Consider the following 18,321-nt stretch of genomic DNA (forward strand, 5'->3'; position numbering starts at 1 on the left):
GTCTAAACATCGTATTTTCTAATAAAACTGACAGAACAAAGAACGTAAAAATTGAGAACGGAAATGACTTCATTATTAGATGATCTCCTTTTGAGATCATAGTGAAATTTTCTAGTACTACTAAAATAGATGCAGAACACACAAAGTTTGTTTTTAAGTATTATGTATAATAAAAAACTGCTTTTTATAAAAATGATGTTTTAAAATAATTAGTTTCCCAGAGAATAAGATCTGTTCTAAACTTCCGTAAAAACTAACTGAACAAATCATTAAAGATTTAAAATTGAAATAAATATTTTGCAAAATGTTCATAAGTGGTAAGAATTTAAAGAAGAATTGTTGCTTCTATTCACTCTTGGAACATTCCCACTCATAAAAGATCATTGAAAGACCATTACTACTAAAATAAGAAGCTACAAAGCCAAGAACTTTTATTTTTAAACTTTTTGTATAATATATATAGAAATAAAATATTTTTATCAAAAATGGTGACCTATAATAATTAAGACATTCTCATTAGTTTTCCAGAGAATAAGTAGATATGTACGAAACTTATGTAAAATATTTAAGAAGATTGAAACTTAATATAATGTCCTAATTTCTAATTTACTTCATTCATTCATTCTAGAACAATAACTCATTGTGTAGAGATTATATTAAACAGCAAAACTGACTGAACAAACAATTAAAGATTTAAAAATTGAAATAAGTAGAAAATATTTTGCAAAATGTTCATAAATGCTAAGAAGGATCATTGAAAGACCTTTATAACTAAAATAAGGTATATAACCAGTAACTTTTTTAAGCATTTTGTTTAATATATTTTACATATAAAATATTTTTAACAAAATATTGATCTATAAAAAATTCTTATTAGTTTTCCAGAAAATAAATAGATATGTACCAAATTATGAAAAATATTAAAGAAAATTGAAACTCTTAATATAATGGCCTAATTTCTAATTTACTTCATTCACTCATTCTAGAACAATAGCTCATTGTGTGAACATCAGATTTTCCAGTAAATTTGATTAAATAAAGAATTAAAGAGCTAATAATTAAAAAAATAATTTTAAGATGTACATAAGTGGTGAAAATTATTGTTTCCTGTCTTTCTACAAAAGTTGTCTAGAATCACTTAACTCCTGAAACATCCCCACTTAAGTACATCGCCATTGTGAACAAGGCCAGACCCATACTACTAAAATAGGAAGAGACAGAGCCGTGAATTTATTATTTCGATGGTAATCAAGCACTAGACTACAAAAAAGGGGTTATTGACCAAACATATCGGTCACGTACACCTGTGAGAGGATACACCGATGTCGAGTGAGTCATTTTCAACATCACCACCACGTGTCAGACCATTTCGCCACCTGTTTAGGAAGTGCACGGATTGATTTGATGTTCCACTCAGTGGACGCATGACTGGACACTCGTCCAGTCCATCCGAATTTCGCCGTCAATGGTATTTTGAACCACGTGCACGTACAATTGCACAGCAAATGGTCATTTTCAGTTCGATGTCGGTGACACCGCAACGGCATGGTCGCCGTGGTGGACCGTGTGTCCGGCCATACGGACGAAGACGATCCGTTCCACGGCACGGAAAAGTGATCGGAGCGCGAAATGGCGAAATATGCAAAACGGCGCGACGACGTCGAGAGTGGGAAACTGGAACCCATTCAAGGTGGACGGGTATCTCTGGTCGTTTTTGTTTGTGCCGCGGAACGGACACATTTCTATGCTGCATCCGAGTGCAACGTTTACGTTAATTCGTTGGAAAAGGTCTGGCTGATGAAATTTCTAACGGAACGTTCTTGTACAATTGAAAATTTCTTGTCGATACATCCACTCTAGAATAATAATGGAAAATGGTTGGTTCAAACAGTTTTACAACAAAGCCTTCATCAATTCCTTTATTCCGTACGTTTGTAGACTTCAATCTACAACAAATAATAAAAGGAGAAACTTATTTCATGCTTTAAAACCTAATTCTGCTACAACAATAAATAAATTATTCACTAGGTGATTGCAAATATGAATATTTTATATCACATCAGACATGAGTGCATATAAACCTAATTATATTTTACAGTATTAACGTCAGTGGTTTTCTAGGACGCACTGATTTGTGTTTTAGGATTTAACAAATGAAATCACACCTTCACATTTTATTTGTTATTTCTAGGTTCTGGAATGTTATTTATTAATAAACGCTACAGTTTAAATTATAAGGTTTATTAAGAAAATATTCGACCTCGGAATTTCTTTGTATTTTCCTTCTCATAAACTTGAACATGAATCATCTAGCTTCCATAAAATCAACTTTCTGAAACAGGCGTCTAACATAAAAATTGACAAAGATTAATGTTTACACAGAAACAATTTTCTGGTCCGTTCAAAATAGCAATTTTGAGAGTCCAAGAAATTCAATTATAATTTAACTGATAACCAATAAATATAAAACAGCGCCACCACCGTAACTTAAAGTACACGTGGCTGCCTACACTTTAATGAAATATTAAAAACTAGCCATACGTCTTAAAATAATTGAAAATTAATGTGAAAATCGGTGAAAGAGATGATATACCACATTACTTTTAACAGTTCCATTAAACATTTCACTTAAGACCGTTTTTGCTGTTGTAAATCACCGACATAAAAATGACCAAAAGCCGTTATCGCATGTTCCTCGTGCACCAGAAACTTGTAAATCATCTCGATGCCCAGCCATGAAACGAACCCGGTAATTTGTCAGCACGCTAATTATATTACATCTCGCTGAAATGAATCAAATGCATTTGATTAAACGCCCCGGGATTCATACGTGGGATCAAATCATTTGTCCCGGAATCGGGTGAATGAATTTCACAAAGGAGGGTCGGAGGTACATTCAATAATTTAATTAATTAGATGAGCACTTTGTGCTAAATAGTGGTTGAGCGGTCAGATGTTTTAATGTGAGGTTTTCAACGGACTTTCTAGAGTAAATTATGACGTTTTCGATTAATTGAACTTTGGAGCATACACGGAATGGTATATTCTGTTTAATAATCAGTAAATTATGTTGGTGTCGTTTTCCATTAGAAACTCTCGTCGAAGAAATCTTTAGCAATTAATTGACATGCCTAAATGTAAATTTGTTACAATTATTATATTACCCTTAGTTGGTGAATTAGAAATGACAACTTATTTGTTAAATTGTTTTAAAATTATTATGCGCAGATTTCCATTATGGGAAGTACGGTTTATTAATTAATTAAAACGGTTATTTCTCATTTAAAACTTTTGCGAACTCTGATAATGAACATTTAATTAATTTATTCAAAATGTAGGCAACCGATTCCACTTTATGAAGTTTAAATTGCATTTCATTTTTTTATTTAACGTGCTGTCATTTATGTTTAGCAAATTAACTGCTTAAAATTTGAATATGTCTATGTATTTGTTTTGCATATCAAATTAATTTATTCCAAATATAGACAACCCACAGCACAGTGCGGAGCTTTAATTGTATATAATTTAGTTTAGAATGTGCTGCCTCCTATGTTTAATATCTTGTAGTGGTAAATTAATTACTTCAATTATAAATATTTCTATGTATAGTAGTAGTAATTAACCATACATTTTTTACTGAATGTGAACTGTTAAAATAATATTAATTTATTATTGTTGTTTAATACACCATTTAAAAACTACTATATTCTTATTGTGTTACACACAAAAAACGATAAACATTCAATAGTAGTATGGTATCCAATTTATGTAGGTACTACATGAATTGGGTATAAATTTTTAATATATTTTAAGAAATTACTCTAATTATGACCATTACCATATCTGTTTTATCGTCGAAGTATAAATTTTAATATTGTTCACACTATTTAAAAATTAATATTTGTAGTATTTCATCATGGGAAATAAGGAGTATTAATAAATTAAAATGGTTATTCCTTGTTAATGAACATTTAATTAATTTATTCCAAATATAGGCAACCAGTTGTACATTAAGAAGTTTTAATGCATATCAAGTAATATAAAACATACTGCCTTCTATGTTTAATATCTTCAAATTAGCTGTTTTCAATAATATGTATGAATATGGTAAATATTAAAAGAAATAGATTGCTAATTAATTTATTATTTATATTTATACGATAATACATTTGTTCTACAGTCGAGTAAATATTATATAATTCTGTGTAAATTTTATGTAGTGTAGTGATTTATAATTTTAAAAATAATAATCGAAGTACTATAATTGATAAAAAACTCCCTAATAATGAACATCTAATTAATTTATTCCAAATATAGGCAACCACATGTATAGTAAGGATCTTTAATAGCATTTCATTTAGTATAGAAAGTGTTGCCTCCTACATTTAATATCGTGAACTGGTCAATTTAATCATAAATATTTTTATTTATTTTATATACTTATAAAGGTGACAAGATGTAAAATTTAAAAAAAATGTAGTTATATTTTATAATCATTTTCACATATTCTGCAATTTATATTTTAATTAAAATGTTTATTTTGCATTAAAAACTTTATGAACTCTCTGATAATGAATATTTAATTAATTCATTCCAAATATAGGTTATCCACTGTTCATTAAGAAGTTTTAATTGCATATTATTGGGTAAATACTATGTTGTATTCTATGTTTAACATCTTGAACTGACAAATTAATTACATTAAATATGAATATTTTCATGAGCATTGTACAAGTTATAAGATTTTGTAAATAAATGGAATAGTGCAGTTGACATTGAGGTGTAAAATAGAAATAATTTATGTTGACCCCCGACATTTATCAAGTCAAATGCATTATGTACTAGAAATGGCTGCTGATTTCAAATGGAATTATCGTGTAATGTCTAGTGATTTTAGTAATAATTAAATTGCACTAACGTATTCTGTTATAATCTATTTGTGACTACTGAATTAATTTTATTTTGTATTTTCGTAAGATGGGTTTACGTTATGTTAATCTTCATTATTAATCTTATTAAATGCAATGTTTCTCCCCTTTCAAGCGTGAAATTTTAATAAAGAGTCTCCCGCAAGGGCTCAAATTGCATTTAGCATCTAAATTAGTATTAATTACAAAAATAACCTTCTCCGAAATCAGCAATTTAAAAGCGTTCAGTTTGGCATTAGAATTTAACACGATACTACAAGGTATGCATTAGTAATAATAATGAACTTTGAACACACATCAACCTGTTTGATAACGTGCAGTGCCAAAGAATTCGAAGCATTTTATCACCATCAATAATGATAATGAGTTCCGGCGCTCAAAATTATCACCACGGCCCGCAGATATAATTCACACATGCATTGTCACCAGTTGAAACACGTCCCTGGAAAACATATTAATTATGGTTCGGTAGTTTATTATCCCGACGTGAATTACAAGTTTAACCTCGAGTCCATTATTTAATTTCGACGTTAACCAGCCCGGAATTGGCTGGCAATAATTCAATCAGCTTGAATCGATCACTGAGTTTCCGCAACGAGTCACGGATTTTAGGTTCTTGGTTTTATGAAATTCGCTTCACTTAGCCGGTCGTTGTTGATCTTAAATGGGTTAGAAAATTATTTCGGATTTCGTGTTGTCAATTCGTGGCCTTTTACAGCCATAAATTCACATGACAAACTTCCCCGGTAGTGTTTGTTTTCGTTTAGCATTTCAGCGGCAGGAAACTTTGAATTTATCGCTTGTGCCATGTCGATTTTATGGGACGAAAATGGCTTCACTCAAAACTATAAACTGGAAACTCCTCCCCTTTTTCGACACTACATCTTGTACAGCTTGGTAGACAGCATAAAATGAAATTATAAGGAGTAGTGCGTTCGATAATTTATTACAGTTACGGTTTAATGTGTGCTACTAATAAAGAGGATGTTACGAAATCACCTTTATGAAATATATTCGAGTGCCTCAGGTGTTTCGTTTAAGTGGACGGATTTATATTTTAATTGAAGTCCTCGATAGTTGCACTACAAAAAACGCAGTGAGGCCAGGAAGACAATTAAAGCATAAATCTTTTAATAGTCCTTTTATATTGGAGTTTTATAGAGGTCTTAAGGGGGTTGCAATTTATTTAATTAAAAACTCTAAGACCAACTGAACTTGAACGTTATTTACTGATGGTTTTAAGAAGCTTTTGATGTGTTCAATTTTTCTTGAACACTTAGAAACAGAGATAATCTTATTATATAAAAGTGGCTCCTCCAAATTTAATTCAATATCGACTGTCAGCTCAATTGAATTCAAAAAATACGAATAATATATATGCTAAAAGGACTCGTTGACGTTTCCCCAAATTAAATTCGAACCACTTGGTTTTTCCACTGAAGGAGTGTTTCGGGTTGCCCTTCAAAAGTCATCGGGAGAATAAGATATTTTCTTAAACTGATAGACGCCGTTATTCAATTTCACGGATTGGAACCCATCTGTGCATAACATTATGTTGTCTATTTTATCTTTGCTTTAGGAAACGTGTTAAAATTGAAATTAAATTCTCGCAGTTATATTTATGGAACAACATACATTTGTTCCATTTACAATTTTTCGCATTGTAAATCAATTTCTCTAACAAAATTTATCAATTTCGTTCTGAGGCCGAAACCTACTTGCAACGTAATAAATAATGCAATCCTGCATCCTGCAGGAGCGGGAGGAATGCAAATGGCTTTATCAAAATGATGGGCACGATGTCGGTGCATTTTGCTTTGCGTTGTTTGTGACACACAAAATGTAATTATAGATTATTCGTTTCGATACTTCAACAGCTGGTTACTGACGGTTGAATTGTGTTCGAAACGTGTTATCAGAAAATATTGCCATTGGTAGTAATCATATTATGAAGTATTTATTAACAGGCAGGAAATTTGATTTGGGGCTTTTTAAGTGGAAAATGTCAAAATGTCACTGTGGGTTTTCCGGCTGTTGTTTAATCTTTATATTTTTTCCACCTAGTTTCAAATAACGCCCATAAAACTTCAGACACCGGTAGCTAATAATATTGTGACCCAAATAACCATATAACCATAATCAGTTATGACCGGCAATCCAATCGAATAAATCCAGTACCAATATCCAAGACAGCCAAAGAGCTGGTTCGTGGGCGTAGATCAGAATGCTGAGGAACCAGGTCAGTGAACTGGACGCGGACTCGTCTTCGTCGGATCGGCGTGTTGCACACTGCAACTCGGCCATGATAACGATATTCATATTTCGTAATCATTACGGAGTCTCAATTGTAACCGGATAACGATGAGAAATTTTACTTCTTTCACGGATGGTGCACAGTTATGTTTACATACTTCGCACGTCATGGATTTTAAAATGGAATTCGTAATCGGATTTAATTGGTGTCATTGCAGATGTATAATTTCGTTGTCACTGTTGTCGTTTTTCTTTGTTCGGTTTAGTTTCTTTACGTTTGTTAATGAACAATGTCAACTAATTTATGATTTAATTCATATAATTAGTTCTTCCTTTTGTAACCTTTGTTTGTGAATGGAAATCAAGGCTTATTCTAGGAAACACAGATTATTTCTTCATTCACTTAAATTTATGAATTTCTGATAACATTGATAAAATTTAATTGTTCCCCTTAAAATCTTTGTGAGTCAAATACGAGAAGAGAAATAAGAGAGTTGATAATAATGTTAAATATCAGCTTTGAAACAATTTGTATTTGCTTGATATTAAACAGATTGATGAAGTTTAAGACTTTTCTTGCTAAAATTCACCATCAGCTTTGATGTAATACAAAACTCTTCTATGTTTTCTGATCTAATACCACACTTTTTCTTCTTATGATGTTTGTAGATAAAAATCAGTGAAGTAATACAAACCCCTCTATATCTTCTGATAATATTGATGTAATTTACTTCTTCTTTTGAAAATCTTTGTTTGACAGTGGCTATCTACTCAGACATTAGGGAGGAAAATTACATATTTCCTTCCCTTATATATATAATATTAAACTTTGCTCCTCAAATTCTTTGTTTATTGTTCAAATAATTATATAAATTTTGGAAGCTACACATCTTTTCTTTCTTTATGTCGTTTGTGGATAAAAGTCACAATCAGATTTTGAGTAATACAAACCTCTTTTACATCTTCTGATTTAATGACTGATTGTATTAATGTAATTTAGTTTTTCCTTTAAAAAATCTTTGTGACAATATAATCAAGTACTAGGGAGGAAAATAGCACCCTTCCTTCCCATTTATAATGTGAAATTTTGCTCTTCAAATTTACTCTTTGTTATTCAAATTTAATATAAATTTTTGCTACCAGAGACTTTTTCTTACTATTTGTATTTACTTTCTTCCATTACGAAGCTTCTATATCTTCTATTCTATATCTTTAGACCTAATGCCTGATAATATGGATGTAATTTAGTTCTTTTTTTGAAAATCTTTGTTTGCGAGTGACATAATCAGATTCCGAGAAGGAAAATGACACCTTTGTTTATTCTTCAAATTTAACATAAATTTTGGAAGTTAAACACTTTTTCTTTCTGTATGTTGTTTGTGAATAAAACAATCGGATTTTGAGTAATACAAACTTCTTCTACATCTTCTGATCTAATGCATAATAATATTAATGTAACTTATTTATACTTTTTAAAATCTTTGTTTTACAGTCTAATCAGATACTAGGGAGGAAAATGACACCTTTCATTCCCTTTTATAATGTTATATTTCGCTTTTCAAAATCTTTGATTGTTATTCAAATTTAATATAAATTTTTGCAGTCACACACTTTTCCTTACTATTTACTTCCTTGATGTCATTTGTGGATACAATACAAAGCCTTACTATATTTTCACATCTAATGTATGATAATATGGATGTAATTTAGTTCTTCTTTTGAAAATCTTTTTTTGCGAATGACAATGTAATGAGATTCCAAGAAGGAAAATGCCACCTCTCCTTCTCTTTAATATTGTTATATTTTGGTCTTCAAATTTATGTTTATTGTTCAAATTTAATTTGCATTTGTTGCTTTTATGTTGTTAATGATCAAAAAACACTACTATTAAATAGATTTACAAGCATTTATAGAATGTATTTTGGAGGAAAATGATTTCAATCTTAAGCATTTTCAAAAGTCCTATGTATATAATGTTAACACCTGCAAGCAATCCGTAAATATCTAAATATACATCCTCTTTGCATACATGATTACCCAGCACTTTGTATTTTAACAAAACTCATAAAAGGCTGCTCATATTTCATTACATCGGTGCCTTATTTATACAAGGAGAACTAAACAGTTAGATGTGTTTACATAGTTCCTGCACATTCATACCAGATTCCATGCGTCCTGCAACGGAAAATACTTGCATAAAATGTAATTGTTGTCTTTTCTGAGTAAAAACACGCTCTTCGTATCTATTATGCTGGCGTGTCTTTTGTCTATTATTATTGAAGCGATCTCCTAAGGTCACTCACCGTGGCTAACAAGGTATTATTCGACGATTTGAAAATTGTCTGTCATTTACGTCGGAATGGAAAAATACTTATTTAATTGTTATAATTTATTGTTTTGTTACAGTCGGTCCTGGAGAAGAAAGAGGTTACTTTGGACCGTGGAAGACTTGTAAATTACTTCTGTACAACAGGGTGAAATGCGGGAACGACGCCTCCAGGTTTCATCCTTCAGGTTAGTTCTGTTACTATTTTACTATAAATTCGAATCAAATGAAAACTACTTTAAGTGATGTAAGTTACAAATGTTGATATATGTACTGAGCTTAAAATTAAAGGAGCTGTATTGTGTAAGGGACGCTTTCAGAATTGTTATTTGCATAATTCTTTCAAATTGCGACTTTCACAATTAAACAAGTTTGGAGCACTTCCAAACTTCTCATAATGAGATTTTGATTCAACCAACTGCAAACTTTAAAATGTGTCTTTGTTAATTTAACAAAGAAAAAACATTACTACCTAATATAATCCTGAGATTTAAAATGTTTAATTATTTTTTTCTCTTTAGATTTACCAGAGTTAATATACAAGGTGTCTCTAAAATAGGTGTCCAACTACAGTCTTTCATTTAAATTTTAAAGATTATTTCTAAATTTGGTATATACACTGTAGAAATTAACGTACCACACCAATAACAATTGATTATTATTAATATTTTCTGAAAATAGGAAAAAACACTCTTTGCATATTTATTTAAAAATGGGTTTTTATTTATTTTGCTACAAAAATTCATAAAAAATTGTATTTTCTAAAAAAATTTAAAAATTAACAAAATATGATGTTGAAAAACTCAACATTTTAACTTAATATGGGGTATTTCCACCTTTTCTAATGACATCCTCACATTTTCTGTTCATACTCAAAATCTGGGTTCGAATTCCATTTTGGTTCTAATTCTCCCAAATTTCGCGGAGAATAAATTATTCCGACGTTCTATTGGGTTAAGGTCTGGACTATCTTTGCCTCAAAGTTAAACGTCTCAAAAAACGATCTTGAGCAGTAGTTGTAACACGATTTCTACCCTGATCTGGTCTCCTAGTTAAAATAATAATAGTTAAATAGTTAAAATATTCATTATTGTGTAATAACAGAGTTACCAATTTAATACTTTAAGAAGTTTTAACTAGATTATATTAATACAAGTAACAAAAATATTAAATGAAATTTGTTTGTTTCAGTTGTCGTTTGGGTGGCTGGAGTCCTTGCAACAGTTGGTGTAACCATCCTGGGTGTGTTCTGTGTTCTCAGTGTGCTGCAATTAGCAATGTTGAGTTCTAAGGAAAAAGTGGTTTTAAAATACAGTGCGGTGGTAATATTGAAGCTGGCGCTCGGATTATTGTCGGGTAAGCATTCAAAAATCCGTTTCCTCCTCGTGGCTTTCGCCTTCGGATATTGGAATTTTATGCAGGACCGACAAAGTGTCCCAAGAAAACCGAGTAAATCAAATGCACATCCGGCCAATAAGGTTTCGAGTGATAAAGTAATAAGGAATTGTTTCAGTTGAGAAAAGGATTTAATTTCCGTCGTTTCGTTCACACTCCCCAACATCAAAAGTCTTTGGCGACCTACGCCGAGTTACATATTGATGGCAGTTCAAAGTGACTTTTTTTCATGGAAAACAGCCAAGAAAGTGTTCTTGTTGACTTCTTTTTTTAATAAAAACCGCCCCTCCAATATTTTTCACCCTAACACATTCAATCTGACACCGCTGGTGGGAAAAAAATGTTCTGCCACAAGTTAATTTGCGGGCCGTTGTAAGTTGATTACACGCGCGGCAAAAATAGACGAAGCAAAAGACAATTTCCCATTATCCCTTGGAAATGCGGCTGTGAAATATTTACTTACGCAGACGCCCAAACATGTGTGCTTACTGCTGACAGGGAGGAATTTAGATCGGGGCCCGAGTTAAATTCCATTAGACGGGTGCCGGAAAACAACAAGAAAATGCTTGTCGTGACTTCTCCAATCAATAGGTCTCCTATAGATTTCCATCAGTTTTGTTCGGGCGCAAATTAGAAGTTACAACCCTTGCGTGGGTCGTTTCACCTCGATCAGGTGTTTATTGTCTATGTGGAACCCCCTTACTACTTACAAGATATCGTACTTTACGGGCGCGTGTAAATTAAAGTTAATAAATGGCACCGCTATTTTAAAATTGTGCTTCAGGATGGCTTTTATTAGTCGTCGATGTTTATTTCTGGAAATGTCTGTTGTCGTGCTGCGAAATTGACATGCAGGTGGACAAACAAACAATCAATAGTAACTGAAATATTGAAAGATGTAAAATAGAAATTGACTTTACAATAAAAGGTAGCAAACTCTACACGAATGTCGATAATGTAAATTGAATATAAAGTTGAGTAAATTCAGTAACAGCAGTTTGTTCTAGGGCAATATTAATATTTTTTATAGCCCGTTTTTTCCTTCACTTTTACTTATTCTGTTTACCTTGTTAGTTATTTTTTATGTCGCCCTATACTATTTTTAAAGTCTGAAAAACAAAATAAAAAATTAATAATGTTGTTTCGATACATTTTTGCTCTTTTACTTTATGATTACAAAGCTCAAATCAGTTTACAATTTCAGACTATAATTAATTTTTTAACATTGAATAATTACTAAAAAAAATGATAGAAAATACATTAAAAGCCTTATATAAAAAATGTCACTTCACGTTTTTCAACATGTTAATATTAACTTCTCTTACTGAACAAGACGAATTTAAAATGGAAATGAAATTTTCAATTAACTTTATATTGCAACTGAATTTAAAATTGTAGTGTTAATCTTCTTTCTAACAATAAAAAGTTATACAATTAAATAGACTTTTTTTATATACTAAGAAGTTAATTAATTCTGCCAGTTTCAAATTTTAATTTAATATCAATTTTAGAAGGTATATTTACATTTCTAAATATGAAGGAAACTTTGTACAATCTAACTAATTAAAATATTAATATTTTGTAACTTTTATTTACTTATTCCATTTATTACTTTGTGATAATTTCCAATTATAAGATATTAAATTACAGAACAATCAAAATAATAGAAATTACTAATAAATTGATCTTTTTTTTAATTTTATATTAGAAAGTATATTTTTATATAATTAGTTAGTCATAATTTTTTAATTTTATATATAAAATAGATTTATTATAATCCAGATTAACCTAATATTAGTCTAACTTAATATTGCTAATAATTGACTCACTTTTGTTCTAGATTTTATCCATTTAAATTGTTTTTTGTAAAGTTTTTTATTGAACTACTTTACTTTCCTAAAAATTCCTAAAAATAGTATAGGAACAATAATTTTCTAAAAACCATGAAATAGGTGAACATTTAATACATTAATTAAATTTTACTTGACTGAAAGTTATTAAAGAAAAAAATAAAAACAACATATATTAAAAAATATTAAACATAATTGAACAATTCGTAATATTAAAATTATCTTTAAAAAAATGGAGCGCCGAATTAATCTATTTTATAACTTTTTTTTTATATATTTAGAAGAAAATTTTAAATTGCATATAAAAATATGTATATTAATTTTATCAAATATACTTTTGCCTTATTTCTTAAATTATTGTAATTTATTATTACTGAAAAAAGAGAATAAATAGATTAGAATATCTAAGACTAGTAATAGTTTACAATTTGATTTTATTTATTAATTAGGTGTAACTAATTACTATTGTAATTAGATTTAACTAAATAAATCCTGATTTGTGAATTTTGAATTATTGTGATATTGTTTTTTAAATATTGAAAAATAGAATACAAAGAGGTAAAATACTTTTGAATATATAAGTATATTGTTTTTAATTTGAATTATTTTTTTTTAATAATTAGCTGTAACTTTTAATTTCTATATATAAAATATTTTTTAAACCTTAATTTAATTAAATATAATTATTATACTTTAAATATTCGAATAAGAAGAACTAAAAAACTATTAACTATTTGAAGCTTTAAAGATTATAATTTGAATGTATTTTTTTAAATAAATATGTAGTTTTTATATATCCTTTTATATTTTAAAATAAAAATATAATTTAGATTGGTACTTAAAGAAATAAGTAAAAAAGTGAATAAGAAGAGTTAAATTACTTTTCCATGCGTATTGATCATTTTTAAACAATTAGATGTAATTTTTAAATTATAGTTATAAAATATTTTGTTTATATCTTAATAAGAGAATAAGAGAGTATGAAGGAGTAAATAACATTTGAATGTCTAAAGTTTGATGAATTATAATTTGATAAATAAATAAATAAATATATGTAATTTTTAATTTTATTGATAAAATATTTTTTTATATATTTCAATTTAACCAAATATAATCCAACCTGATTTGTGAATTTTCAGTTGATTTTATTTTATTAAAAATGTAATATAAGACCAAAGAAGTAGTCATTAAAATAACTTGATAGGAAAATATTAGAATTCAATTAATTACTTTTATATTTAATGTTAATTAAAAATTTCCAACCTGATTTGTGAATTTTCAGTTGATTTTATTTTATTAAAAATGTAATATAAGACCAAAGAAGTAGTCATTAAAATAACTTGATAGGAAAATATTAGAATTCAATTAATTACTTTTTTATTTAATGTTAATTAAAAATTTAATTATGATAAATAAATATTTATGAAAATAAATTAAACGATTTAAATTTAAAATCCTTTATGATTTTATATTAACTTTTTTATACCATAAAATGTTTTATATTATTATTATTTATATGGGAAATTAATTTTTTAAATTATATTAACCTTCTTATATATTTATTATATCTAAAATTATATTAACTATTGTTTTGTTTGTTTTTCTCTTATCATATATTATTTACAATTAAAAAGCTCTTTATGATTTTATAATAACATTTTTATCTCATAAAATGTTTTATATTATTATTTATACTAGAAATTATTTTTTTAAATTATACTAGCTTTCTTATTTATTTATTATTTGTACAATTAGCAGTGATTTGGCATACTATTGTTTTGTTTATCTCTTATTAAATATCAAATACAGTTAAAAATAAAATAAATTATAAATGTTAAAAAGTATTGTTTTCTAAAACTAAAATATTTTTAAAGGATGAGAATCAATTTTGCAAATCTTTTAATTTATAATTTAACATAGAGTAATCAAATTTAATTTATTCTATTCAAATCCGTATATTATTTATATCTTATTTTAATAATGGCTTAAGTAATGACTGATTTGAATGACCAACTGATTACTCTGCTGAAATCAATTAGATATTCTGGCCAATACGGCTAAAGTTGATTTAAATTACTTTTCATACGACAGACTTCATCAATCGTTAACTAAATAGGTTTTAATACAAGTGATTTCTGTACATTCAATGGTTAGATGTTACTTGCTAGTCCAATTACATTAATTATTAACGTTAATTTAAAAATCAATTATTAGGTTAATAATCTAATCCCATTACCAATTTATAACTAATTCAAAGTCTCAAGGAAAAAAATTCAATAATAAAAAGCGCCTTCCTGAAATAAAATACCAATATCCAATCACAAAAAATGGGAAAGTTAAGACCATCAAAATCCCGTGTAAACTTTTAAAACAGCCCCATGGTTATTTCAGCATTGCTCGCGATTGCGGTCGCCGTGATTTTCGCATTGAGGATCGACGCGGACAACAGCGGCTTCGAAATAAGCCGCGGGCCCGCGTTTTATATTCAGGTCAGTATCAAGATATCCTATTTATTTTATCCTCCAAAGACCGCCGTAACATTCCCTCATTCCGACTCACTTTATCTCCCCGTTCCTGCGTCTCGATTTCCTTCATGATTGCGAACGAGATCAAACTGCGGATGTTGCACCGCAATTAACACAATCGTGCTGTTGTAGATTTTGTTGATTTTCTTGAACTGCGTCCTGTTCGTGATGTCCATCTACGACATGTTGTTCGCGAGGCGGGAAGGTGGCGACCCCACCAACGTGGCCGTACCTGTTGAACCGACCACGTACGGGAATCCGGGTTTCCGGGAACGCGGCACGAACGGTAAGCACCAAAATATTTTCCTCCACGTTCTTCTAACCTCGTTACTAATTAATCCAGGTATCTCGATGACGGACGCAAGCGGCAAGCCCTACGTGAATCCGGCATCGAACGGCAGCATGGTGTCCATGAACACGACGTCCACCACCATCGACTCGACGACTGGTTCTACAGTTGGCTCGTCCGTGGTGCGGTCGCCGTTGAGGTCGAGCCTCAAGAAGCCGAAGCAGAAGGACGGTTTGGGTATCCAGAATCCGGGATTCTCGGGCACGTCGCCGACGTTCAGCAGGAACGGCAGCATGAAAAAAGTGAGGATACAGACGCACAGTACTGAAGTGTAGTGGGAATGCAGGAGGAAAGTTTAAGAGTGTTTTTCAAATGTGACATAATTTGCTGGGGTTTGGATTGTTACCAGATTCTGCATATTGTGTGTTATATTATCATTCCCAACTATAGTTTTAACATGTAATCATTTTGTACGTGTTTTTTTGTAATAAATACCGGACTGTGTCAAAGGAAAGTAAATGTAATTTATACGAACACACACATACACTTTTATACACGTAATTTTTTATCAAATAAAACATGCATTTTTTATTGTAGGAATTGTGTGTGTTCTATGATTATATTTATTAAATAGTGGTAGTACAAACTTTGAAACCAAAATTTAGAACTTCCAAGTAACATTTAGGACATTTTTATATTGGCACCTTTTTAAATCCGACCACAACTTTAAAACATGTTAGTAGACTAGAATTTAAGACTTAACGACATATTCTAAATTTGCCTTGAATTTTATGTGTTTATAGGGTAAAAAATCCATTTTCTGTCGCCCGAGTTTCTACAGAAATGAATTTTTAATCTCCTCTTTAATTTTTTGCCATAATTAAACTGTCTGCCCTTAACTACAACAAATTGAAAATTGTGTTATGAAACCTTGTTTATAAAAAAAAACATGTACATTTCTAGTAATTAAAAATTAAAATTGTATATAAGCACAAGGTCCGTCCGTTGTTTCCACAACCAAGTTGTAATTTTTTTTTTTAATTTGTGTTAAACACATTTATATATTTTATTGTAGCCGTTCATAGAACGATATGTAGATATAATGTATTTTATTATTGTTATTATTTGTATTTTTCGTACCTACTTCAAATGGGTCCACGGTAGTTGTATTTTATTCAAATTGTGTCCAAGAAAATCCGTCCATTATTATTTATTTATATCTGTTATTTATTGTAATACAAATTTTTAAATATTATATTTGTAATCTTATATTTTATTGTTGTACATAGTAGGATTTAAATAATAATATGTATAAAGTGTCCCCTTCTTTTAGATATACATTGTTGTAGTCTTAAATAACAAGTGCTAAATTTTAACAGTTTATAGCTTTTCAAAGTTTTATGTCCTTGTGATACTAAATATAAATCGTATCATTTCAAATTATTGCTTTTTATTTACCCTCATATTTATATAATGAATATTTATATATATGAGAAAATGGATTTAATTCATAATTACAGTATAATAATATTTTTCACCTGACTTTCCTTATCATTTCAAATTATTGTTTTTTATTTACTCTTATGTTATTTGTGTTGACATAGTATAATAAATAATGGATATTCATAAAAAGTAAGTAATTGTTTAATAATTAAATTTATTCTTCATTTATAATTCAGTAAATTGGAATGCTAAATACATAATATACAAGGCTGAGAAAAAAGTTTTCCTCCTGACAAACTCTTGGATTTTTGGAATTTGTCGAAAAGTTTTTTCCCAGCCTGTAATGCCTTATGGTACGTTTTAGATGGGCCATCCTGTATAAACTATCACATTGCACTTCCTTAGATTTTACTACAAATAACATTCATGTAATAAGTTACAATTTAAAAATATACACATTTAAAAATAAGAATACAAATTTTATGGCACTATTTAACAATAGTTTTAACAGTAAGACTATTCTCAGTAGAATTCATATTATTTAACAAACAAATTAAAAATAACTTTTCTCTTGTGTAAAATATCCATTTGTCGAATGATAAATGTTCATAATATTTATTTTTCAAATACATGGGAGTATTTGAATATTTGTTTATATCTATAACAAACTTACATAAATAATTCAGATGAAATACTGGACTACACTTTTCACGATAAACCAATTAGAAAATTCAATGAAAAACAACAACGCGTCTTATACTCTTTAAAATCTGCCAAAAATGCATTTGGTTAGCTTATATGCGTGTTTATTCGTACAGAGGGCGCGTAATTAGTAAAAACAAAACATTTGAACTATTTAGTTTACTTGTATTTGTTTTGAAATAACCTTACTAATATTTTAGTTAGTTTGTTGAGAATTACATATGATATAATAATCTATAATATTATTATTATATACTTACATTCTAAATGTTCTTATTTACAGTTTACGCAAAATATAAATTCGTAAGAATCATATTTCTAAGAACTGCACGCACTGTTACCAACCAATGCGGCTTTAATTAATTATATTGTGGCAGTTCTTCGACAGTTACCGGTTTTTTCTACGATGTTGAAGGGATTTGGGTGATTTTAACGCCAGCTATTGATGGAAATCTGTTAAAATAATAGGTGAGTTATCTGATTTTTCAAAACATTCGGATATAGATACATTTTGCTTTATGTTTCAAGTGATCTAATTAGTTAGGTTAGGTTACTAAGGTACCAGAAGCAACAATTAATTAATTCATTATTTAATTCAAGACATTTTTAT

The 18,321-nt window shown here is 29.3% G+C and overlaps 1 protein-coding gene across 2 annotated transcripts in view; it reads left to right on the forward strand.

Annotated features, from left to right (window-relative positions):
* The window catches only part of LOC109598985 (uncharacterized), a 31,993-nt gene extending 14,987 nt beyond the window's left edge, over nucleotides 1-17,006 (forward strand). The window contains exons 2-6 of one of the 2 annotated variants that reach the window (XM_020014896.2): nucleotides 9,588-9,695; nucleotides 10,699-10,863; nucleotides 15,144-15,241; nucleotides 15,410-15,563; nucleotides 15,621-17,006. In XM_020014896.2, the coding sequence (XP_019870455.1) occupies nucleotides 9,588-9,695; nucleotides 10,699-10,863; nucleotides 15,144-15,241; nucleotides 15,410-15,563; nucleotides 15,621-15,901 (806 nt within the window). In that variant the 3' untranslated portion in view covers nucleotides 15,902-17,006. Of the gene's footprint in view, nucleotides 1-9,587; nucleotides 9,696-10,698; nucleotides 10,864-15,143; nucleotides 15,242-15,409 lie in introns of both variants that reach the window. The other variant, XM_049969994.1, reaches the window with a different exon arrangement.
* Nucleotides 17,007-18,321: the final 1,315 nt, after the last annotated feature.

Source organism: Aethina tumida, chromosome 7 (genome assembly GCF_024364675.1).
Source record: "Aethina tumida isolate Nest 87 chromosome 7, icAetTumi1.1, whole genome shotgun sequence".
NCBI lineage: Eukaryota > Metazoa > Arthropoda > Insecta > Coleoptera > Nitidulidae > Aethina > Aethina tumida.